At 42.1% G+C, this 10664-nt stretch overlaps 1 protein-coding gene across 4 annotated transcripts; it reads left to right on the top strand.

Moving 5' to 3' along the window:
• The first annotated feature begins 5496 nt into the window (after positions 1-5496).
• On the top strand, positions 5497-9017 carry LOC133883893 (leucine-rich repeat receptor protein kinase HPCA1-like). Of its 4 annotated transcripts, none has more exons than XM_062323284.1 (8): positions 5497-5873; positions 5987-6162; positions 6258-6481; positions 6968-7094; positions 7172-7246; positions 7325-7508; positions 7760-7892; positions 8464-9017. In XM_062323284.1, the coding sequence occupies exons 2-8, from the start codon at positions 6009-6011 to the stop codon at positions 8710-8712; spliced, it is 1146 nt and encodes a 381-aa protein (XP_062179268.1). In that variant the 5' UTR covers positions 5497-5873; positions 5987-6008; the 3' UTR covers positions 8713-9017. The 4 variants fall into 4 exon arrangements, with proteins under 4 accessions (XP_062179268.1, XP_062179270.1, XP_062179269.1 ...); XM_062323286.1 differs by having other exon boundaries at positions 7805-7892; XM_062323285.1 differs by having other exon boundaries at positions 7175-7246.
• The last annotated feature ends 1647 nt before the right edge of the window (positions 9018-10664 follow it).

Below are 10664 nucleotides of genomic sequence, written 5' to 3' on the forward strand. Positions count from 1 at the left end.
TAAGCTGGATAGAAAACTATGTGCATATCTCCCAATATCAGAGCTAATGTATCAAGACTTCTGGAGCTCACTAGATGCCATCCATTGCATGAACCTATCCTTTCGGCGTAGAAAGCTATCAAGAAATAGGTAGTTTGTGCCAAATCTTGTGGCATTCCACCTCACCAACTCTCCACCAATCGCGGCCTTCATCATTTCATGTAGTTTTGAATGATTGTACAGCCATTGCGATATGAACCTTGCACTTTGGATGACCATGTCGTGTTCTCTAAAATCACCAACTGATTTTAACATTAAATTTATCATGTGTGCCACATAAGACTACCACAAGATAGCAGGATATTCCCTTTTGAGAACCTAACAGACCTTCTTGTAGTTGGACCCGTTATCAATCACAATCTGCACAATATTTTATGGCTCCAAATCATTGACCACTGCTCTTATCTCCTGCATAAAAGAATGAACCAAATAAATATGCAACAATTGAAATACTATGTCAGCAACTTAGGAAAATAATGTACCGTGTTCAAATACTTTGTTTCTTAACTGTAGCTAGTCGCATCTATAGACTTGTGAAAAAACATACGACCATTGCAATATAGGAGAAAATTAATAATACTCATGTGCGTCAGTCCCGTCCACGAATCGCACATTATGGTAACACCATACTCTGGCCATTCTAGCTTCCACTTGTCAAATATTTTCTTCAATGCACTTTCATTCTCGTCCAGATACTTACTATCTATATCCCGGCCAGTTGGAGATGGTACACCCTCGCTTGTTACGGAACAAATGGTCAGACGTCAAAAAGAAAGAAATATGACAACAATAAATTCATTACAAACTTAATCACTCACCCCATTTCTATGTTTCTTTCACTGCAATGACAAAGAATGCATCGTCCGCCCTTCTACCAGGAATGCTTAAAGTGTGGAAAAATTTGGATCATACCAAACCAATAGCTTCCTTCGCTTTCTTTCCCTTCGCACCCCATGACCCGATGTCAATCCTTGGCTGCACAGGGGCTTTTGCTAAAGCAATATTATAATCTCTGACACTTGGTGGTGGCTCCCTTGTTGAAGATGCTCTCCTAATCATCCTCTTTAACACAGAGCCCCCTCTGTCACTACCACTACCACCTCCATGCTCGTAGGACTCGCCTGCCCTCCTCCTGAACTCTTCCTTGTCCCTCGACTGAGCCATAGCACGCTGCACCTATTCCTCTTCCGTGTCCTCATTGTCGTTTGTCAAATCTACCTGAACTCTTGCTGATTCTTGCCTCCGAACCCTCTCCTCAGCCTTTCTCTTCCTCTTATCTCTTGCCCTATCCAACTCACGTCTGAAATAATCACGCACATCTGGAGGCACCCTATCACAATGTATAACATTCGATCCGCGCCCTGCCAAATATTCTTTCAACCTTGTGGCACCACCGCTTCTCTTTTCCTTATTGCAGTAATTGCACCTAAACCCCAGTGCCAAATTGTCCCTGTGCTGCCACACTACATCTTTATTTGTCATCGATAAATTTACGATTTCTCTGTTGGAAGAAGAAAACTCAATGTTAGCCTACTAATAAATATCTCCATACATGTTCAAATCGCTAGTAAACTCAATTGAACGAAAGTTATCAATGGTTAGCCTACTAATAAACTTAATTGAATGAATATTAGCAACATTTGCACCTAAAATCGCTAGTAAATGGCCAATTATCTTGCATGAATATTACCAACATTCGCATGTATACGGTAACCGATGTAATAAGGTTCATAACCGAGCGAATCAACTGCTACATGTTCCTAATCGACTACACGACGAATTGCTGCCCTTCTAACACCGCTTACCGACCATAATACATGAAAAAACACTACTAAACGGTCGACAACTGAATGCATCACGCACTGCATCGTCAAAATACCATACAGACTACCCCTACCGACCACATATCCATGATTACCGACTGAGAAACACGCAAAATCGAAGAGTTTTAGCGGTTACCAAGGTTGCTTCATCGGTTATCAAATTGCGGCAGTGAGGGTCGACCAGCTCGATGGACACGGTCGGTTACCGCTGAGATGCGGACGGTAACCAAGCTCCACCGCTCGATGACCACGCCTGCGACGCCGGATTCCCGCTGGAGAGCGCCAGATTCGGTCGAGTGGTCACCGGCCCTGCGTCTTCAGCTACGGGAAATGGGGTGGGGATTTTCTGCAGTGCACAACGCCCTCCACACCGACGCAACCTTATCCATTCAACATGGGCCGAAATGGGTCGCACAGTACTGTTCATTCAGCCCAATTAACAAATCAACCCATTTAAATGAGTTCCAAACTTTGCTTGCCAATTTGGAGCTGTAAACGAGATTTGTTTCAAATTTTGTTTGCATAGATACTCTTAAATTAGCTCTAGTTTTTTTTTATCAATTTTTATTTTATTTTTTGAGTTTTTTAAAAATCGGTTTGAATTTTTTGAATTCAAATTCGGTTACCGCTCGACTTTTGAAACTAAGCCGGAGCGAGAAGGCCGGTAATTGCGATTTTTTCTCGGTTACCGTCACTTTTTTAAACCGTGCTCAAGGCCGACAAGGATTTCAGCGTCCTCCAACCTCTGCTGGACCACTGCCAGAGCAGGGAATCGAAGGCGACCTAGATCAAAGAACACATGAACTACCCAAGCAAACAGAGAAGCTCCAAACATTGGTACACTGCACGAGATGCATACAGACGAGTGCGACAACGAAGCTGACCAACTCCGACACGTGCAAAGGCCTATGAACGCCCATCGGACAGCTTCTCCATTTCAAAGGTAGGTACACAGGCCAGCGTTGTCGAGGAGAACGACGACCCAGAACTTAGAGTTGGCACCACCAATTGCATCGGCAACCTGGAAGCAGAATCCAATCCAGGGTAACAAAACTCCACCGCTCCTGTTCGTTATCGCAGCAAGATCGAGGAGTACATACCTTCCCCTTTCCTCGCCAGATTCCGCACGGCTACCCATGAAGTCGACTAAGAAATAGAAGGAACAACAGTCCCCAAGCACAACCAGCAACCTGGGGAAGACTAACCCTAGCCAAGAACCCCGCCGAAGAAAGGCATCGCAACCGATGTCATCACGGAGGGGAATCAAAGGGAGCAAAAGCTCTCAGACGACGATATTATCGAGAATAAACTAACCCCTAACCTACCTAGGTCTACGCAGATTGGGAAGGGTATGTACATCGGTAGCCGATCCTGGTTCTCCTCCTCCGGTGCTATCGGAGGAGGTGGGGAACAGGCAACGAAGCCTTCGGATGGAACGCGACTGAAATCGCCCTTTTTTTGTCCACTGACTAATGTAGCAGGGAAGAGTATGGAGGCTCTTTTTTTCGCCGGATAGAGGCATGTTATTGTGTTATGGACGAGGAAACAATGATGTAGTTCTAAGGTTATCTCTAGTAGATACTTAAAAATTCGTCTCCTATAATATTATTACAGCATCCTCTAATACTATTAGAGCATTCTCTATTTTTCTCATATCTAGCAGTACCTTTTCCTACCTTTTATTATTTTTTATCTCTCATCGGACCCACAGTCATCTTCTATTCACACAGCCGCACAGTAATACAGCCTCCTCCCGCCTTCCACATTTTTGCGGCCTTCTCCCGTATGTTTGCCTGCTCCCGATTCCCTGTAGCAGTAGAAAAGGTGTGCTGGAGGCGTTTTATATGTGCTCGCTCACTATATCCATCCCTGTAGCAGTCGATTCCTCTCTACAGGAGATGGCCTAAAAAGAAAGATATTGTAATAGCACATCTGATTGATGGTCATAAGGTAAATACAGTTTAGATCTATCGTAAAATTGCATCATAAGAAAGCTAGACACTAATACAATGCTTTTCTTTACAAAGTACATGAATTTGTAAACTACCGACCGTACATATTTTTACAATAGTATACATTATCTCTAGCTAAAGACCGGAATTAGACTCCAACCACAGTTCGGGTGGATTATTTACGTGGCTTCTCACTACTAACCTAAAACATTGAAGCATTCATTGATGGAGCATACAACAGCATGCCGAACACAGAAGATCATCAGTACCTAGCAGAATAAAATATGAGCATGGATTCGGTGTACCGTCAGGGAGGAACGGAAGGCAACGTCCAAGTCCTCTCCGGAGCCCTGACGATGGTACATGTTTGCGTGTGTCCTCAGAGCTTGTACCAGAAAGCAGGAACCATTCCCCATCATCAAACGCGCCATCAAGATCTCCTTCACCCTTTTTACCTTTTCCTCGCTCCTTTTTCCACCGTTCTTGAGAACCGAGACCCTTTCTTCTTAGCTTCGTCGATGCATTAAAACGTAGACGAAGTGCACCGGAACGTAGACGAACAAGAAGATGCTGAGGATTTTAGCCATTAGGATGTGTTTGGTTATTCGTCTTTGTCTTAGTTTGATATATATATATATATAAATATAATTTTAGGCAGAAGTATATTTAGTTATCTGTATTTGCTGTTTTAATCTGACTCGATGAATTCAAATATACACCTTTAGTCTAGCCCATCGCAACCTAGCCCGGCCGATACAGTCTTATGCATCCACTCAAATACGTGGATTCACTTGTTAGTTTCACAAAATCATATTTATACGAGCAATCGATCATAATCTTAATTTTTATATCCACTCATATAACCTCATATTCGATCAGTTAAACAGAAACCTAACTCTGCCTGTCTAAATAGATACAACTAACTAAACATTATTCTTTTAAAAAAATATGATTCTATTCAATTTACTTTCTATCAACTTACATATACAATATATACGGATAACATTCCAAACATACCCTGGAGCGCGATGAAATATTCCACTGCAGAGAGGTGCCCTCCCTCCCTGCATCGCACCCCACCTCACCCTAGAAATCAGGATCATGGGACTTTACTCCGTTAAAATCAACGTAACTTCACTCCAAACCAAAAAATAGTACATAGCTAATTGAATATTAAATTTAAATTCAATTTTAAATCTCGATTAGAGCGTCTCCAGCAGTTGAGGTATCAGTGATACAGTACTCGTAAAGTACTGTAGCACTAGAAATTCATCTCCATCAGATTTCCTATTAGTACTACAGGGCTGCTACAGTGTTACGGAGGGAACTTGATGCTCTAGATTTGCCGGGGTTACTGTAGCAGATGGAACACTGTGACAGTACTGTTTATAGAGCTGACAGTGGATTCGAAGGGAGGATAAGAGTAGTAAAAGGTAGTAAATAGGGGTAGTTGTTGGAGATAAAAAAAAAGAATACTATAATAGTGATAAGAGATACTGTAATAGTATTTTTGAAGATAAAAAATTTAAAATAGTTACTAGAGAGGCTTTATAAATGAAATAACTCCTAAAGTAAAGTCGGAAAATCCAGGTTCCACCGGTACCGGCAGTACCCCAGTCCCCCCACCAACCCCTCCAACCCGCACGGCCCTACGCTCCCAGAGGGGCTCACACGCCCCCCGACACGCGCACACACATGGGTGATGGATGGGGCGCAGGGCCATGGCAATGGCATGGCGCAACAAAAGGATCCAACAATTTGCCATTCCATTTGCCAGCCATGTGGGGGAGCCGACGGAGGGTGGGCTGCCCCTACACCAGCACCAGCACATCACAACCCTCATCTATCCCCTTCTTGTCTGCTGTTGCTCCTCTTCTTCTTGATTGATCACCATCACCACTCCCCTCCGCCGCTTCTTGCACCGTTTGGTTTCTTGGGATCTCGGTTTCTTGGTCCAATCCTACCTTTGTAGCTGCATTGCCAAATCGAGGCACCGATTTGGAGGAAGATTGCTGCTGCATTGATGAATGCCGGAGCTATAGCACTCACTGATTTGGGGGTAGGTCAAGGGGCAGACGGATGCGTGGATTACATTTGGGGTTTTGATGTGATACGTTTGGGGGTGTTCGAGTGCTGCTATTCTGAAAGAAAGAAACCGTTTTGCCTTTGCAGATTCGATGTCACGGGCACCCGGATGTCATTGCCGATCGCCGTCATAGCTGGCATTGCCGCCGGTGGCGCCATCTTGCTCGTGGCGGTCGTGGTGGTCTCGCTCTGGTGCGCGGCGCGGTTCAGGGCGCGCCGTAACCGCAACTCCGACACCGGCTCGTCCGATCCTTCAATGCTCGGTGAATTGCACTTACTGCTCTTTTCTTGGATGCCAGTGCTGTGTAAAAAAACAATTTTAAGTGTGCTTTATGCTAATGGAATGTGTCGGCATCAGTGGAGTGGGGCAAGGGGGGCCGGATTTCATCCGTGCCGCCGGAGGATCAGGGCGTGAGGCAATTCTCGTTGGAGGAGCTGGTGCAGGCCACCAAGAACTTCAGCGAGGCGAATGTGGTCGGAGCGGGGAGCTTCGGGTTGGTGTACATGGGGTTGCTTCTTGATGGCACGGTTGTCGTGATCAAGAGGCGTGTGGCTGCACCAAGGCAGGAATTTGCTGAAGAGGTAAAATGTGGATTCAATTATGAAGCGACATTGTATTAGGTTGGAATTTTTTACATAGGGTTCATGGTATAGTTTACCTGCATTGTCCTAAACAAGAATAAATTGTTTACCTGGACTCCATCATGCTTAGGAGCTGGGTTAAGCAGAATGAGTTTCTGAAGTGCATTTGTCATAACTGTTTGGTCATCTGTGTTAAGTGTTATCAATTTCCTTGTTTTTTTTATGATCTGACTTGGAAGTTCTCTGATGCATTGCTTTATTTGTATTCAGCACTTAAATGTGACAAATTGTGTCTTACTTATGGTCAGACAGGGATAACTTTAGCCAACTGACTAATTGCGATTTTAGGAAGATCTTTCTCTGTTAACCATTGCTGTTTCTAGTCCAATAAGTTTCATCAATTAGACAGGGACAAGTAAATAAATGCATTTGTTGTTGCCTAATAAATTGATTCTTATTAATTCTGGCGTCCCTTCCAAAATGCAGGCTAGGTGGCTTTCAGAGATACGTCACCGAAACATTGTAACTCTCATTGGTTACTGTCAAGAAGGGGGTCTACAAATGCTGGTGTATGAGTACTTGTCCAATGGCAGTGTCTGCGGCCATCTGTATGGTAATGTTTACTTCTTGTTTGGAAAAGGATTGGTAGCATTTCTTGCCTTACTATCTCTGAAGCTTCACTCTGTTTAGCAGATACTGGGAAAGGCTCCATGACACGACTTGAGTTCAAACAAAGGCTCTCAATATCCATCGGAGCAGCTAAAGGTAGTGAAACTATGAGATTGCCTTTTTGTGGCTTACTGGCTTGAACAGAACTTAGTGCGAGTGCAAATGCTGTTGCAGGTCTGAATCATCTGCACAGTTTTGTGCCTCCTTTGATTCACAAAGACTTCAAGACGAACAATGTTTTGGTAGATGAAAATTTCATTGCAAAGGTGGCTGATGCTGGACTTGTTAGGTTACTTAGAGGATCTGAAGATGTTGGCCCATCACATGGGTTTAGCAGCAGCGTCTACCAGGATCCTGAGTAAGTCCAATCACCACATCTATTTATCTTCAATTTTTGTGCCAGACAGCAAATATGTAGGCCATTTTGCTGGATTTGAGTATTTAAATCCTCAAATAGCATGTAGAGTCGGTTTGCCACAAGTTCTCTACGAAAGTCATGCTTTTAGTAGCATCAGTTTGTATCGTTACTGAGTCTTGCAATCATGGAATGATTTTGTTTACTCATTCTAAAACAACCATTTGCAACCCATTATGCATGTATATTCATAGGGTACACTCGGTGGAGCAGTTTTCTGAAAGCAGCGATGTGTACAGCTTTGGAGTTTTCCTTTTGGAGCTAATTACCGGCAAGGAAGCTGCTTGCTTGATACCTCCAGAATCCAGAGAACCTCTGGCCCACTGGGTAATTTCCACTGACATGTAGCTGTAAGTTGCCTAGAAAGGAAGCTATGATCTTCTGCTGTTTGTTTTGTAAATTCTCCAGTAAGCTCTCAGTCTCAGTCTCTAATATGTCAAGGGATCATGCAAAGTTCCTACTGCATTTTTTGTTTGGAAAAGAAATGAAACTTCTATTCTGCGGTCCAATATTAGGCTATGATTAGCTTATCTATGGGCGCATTGACAAAATGGTAACTGTGGTTGTTTAGTAAATCTAACTGTTAAGGTGGACCACAGATTTCTCAAGCTTGATACAGCCAGAACATATAGCTCCAAAAGCATATTCATACTTATTTGTAATAAGAAAAGTGCAAGTCATTTTTGCAGTATCACTTAAATTCATTTTGATATTTGTACTTGAATACTGAAAGTCCTCCTTGACACTTGATAGTTGATATGTTATTTTCCTTATTCAGTAGAGAATTAAATTTTCATAGAAAAACAACAATTTCAAAAAACGAGTTGCAATTTTTTGTGCTTAGAAGATTTCATTTACTAACTTCCCACTGACATACTTTTTCTTGTCACATCGAAAGATGGAAGCACATTTCAGTTCAGATGAGCTGATTGACCCAAGGTTAGGTGGAAGCTTCACTTCAGAAAGTATGAAAGAGCTTATTGGCCTCACCTTCCAGTGCCTGAACCCATCATCAAGAAGGCGGCCAAAGATGAGGCTGGTCGTGACCGAACTAGACCAGATTCTCGAGACGGAAATGTCTATGACAACGATCATGGGTGACGGAACTGCCATCGTCACACTCGGGAGCCAATTGTTTACTTCGTGAAGACGAAGATAGATTGCATGTCTGCTATTTGATGACATGATTGCATGCAGAGTCTAACAGCTGCTGTTTCTGATAAGCTGTACAGGCTTTGCATTGTTGTGAAATGCCATGTATGGTTCTGTTTTAAACTTATCATGGTTGGTATAGTTTGCTAGGAGAGGTGAGAAGAGATAGAGCTGTATGTATCTCTCTTTTTCTTCTTTTAGTCGTTTGGATGAAGAATTGTATGTAATTTTCAGACTGTTTACTGTCCTTTGATGTATTTTCAGATTGTTCACTGCCCTTTAATGTTTCAATCTCTTAAAGTGCTACTGAGTCTTGTACTAAGTTGATATTTCTAACGTGTATCTCTATGCTACCTGCCGTCCATTTTACTTGTAGTTTATGACATGGACACTAATGATTGGCTTAATAACACAGGAGCACGCAATATTTCATAGTTCATAATGTATTCGTTCGAAAAAGATTCATATTGTATTATTTTCTGTTGAATACTCATACTTAACTCTATTCATTTTCTCAATGCTTTTTATTTTGCGCTTCTGACCTCACCACGTCAGGGCTGGGGTCGGCCCACAATCAGAGCATCACATGAGAAATTTGGATTTTTTGCCACTCTAAAATGTACGCCTAAGGCTTAGCAGTTTTGCCACTTCAAAATTAGTTCTCAGAATTGTTACTCAAAACATTGACTCTTTGATTTTCTTACCATTGTGCAATTTTAACTTGATTTTATTTTCTTTTACCGAAGAAATTTCACAAAACTACAAATAGTTTGGAAAAATTATCACAAAACTATAGATTTTAAAAAAGTTGTATTGTAAACCTATATATTTAATGTGCTAATGTACCACAAAACTATATATTTAGAAAGTGTATCATAAAACTACAGATTTAGTGAGCAAATTATTCTCAAAACTATAAATTTAGTATGTTAATATATGCAAAAATACATATTTTAGCAATGTAAAATCTATAGTTTTATGATATTTTGCACACTAAATCTGTAGTTTTGCGATACATTGCAGAAAATCTTAAATATGTAGTTTTATGATATAATGATGCATTAAATTTGTAGTTTTGCAGCACAATTCCTTAAACCTGTATTTTTGTGATAGTTTGTCAACTTATCTGTACCTTTTTTTAAGGGAATAAGGAAAAGGAAACCCCTTCCTCGGAAATGAAACGTCTAGGTTGTGACCTCAGGGATCGAACCTAGACGGGCTGGGCGAATAACCTCGCACCAAGCCACCCAAGCTGCGCTTAGTTTTCAACTTGTATGTACTTTTGTTAAATTTACTCATTCTTTTATCATCTGATCACACGTGAGAAGACCATTTACCCTTTGGGCTGGAGTAAGAATGGTTGGGTCAAACCTAACTGGTTGGATCGAGCCTGTTCTCCTTGACCGGCCGTTATCTCCCCTCCCTTGTCCTGGTGTGAGCATGTGCCTCTCCGCCGCCTACCCTCGCTTGTCCCCGCTCCTCTCCACCGCCTGCCCTTGCTCCTCTCCACTCAACTTACGATTTTTTTTCTTAAAAACTTATTTGTTCTCGAAGAAGGATCTCTTTACCAGCTTCTATGAGCAATCAAATCCAATTTTCCCCCAAAAAAAATGACGTTCAACTAAACACCCATGCCCAATGCCGCCATGCAAAGAAGTAGATGATTTCACTCTAATTTTCCTGATATGTTTAACACTTGCACAAAGTGTTGGAGGGGCTCCGACTGACCTATGCAAAGCTTCGCTACTGTGTGCATGGGTAGCTGGATTAGACTCAGCGACTCTAGTTTTCTAGACGAGGGATAGACAATGCAATCGGTGTCTATGTCATACAGTTGTGGATGATTGTCCGTGTATCTAATATGAGAAGAAATTGACAATTTGACACTCAAAACGTTGGATTTTGACAATTTGCTACTCTAAAATCTGGCTTTTGACAATTTACTAT

Source organism: Phragmites australis, chromosome 11 (assembly GCF_958298935.1).
Source record: "Phragmites australis chromosome 11, lpPhrAust1.1, whole genome shotgun sequence".
NCBI classification, from domain to species: Eukaryota; Viridiplantae; Streptophyta; class Magnoliopsida; order Poales; family Poaceae; genus Phragmites; species Phragmites australis.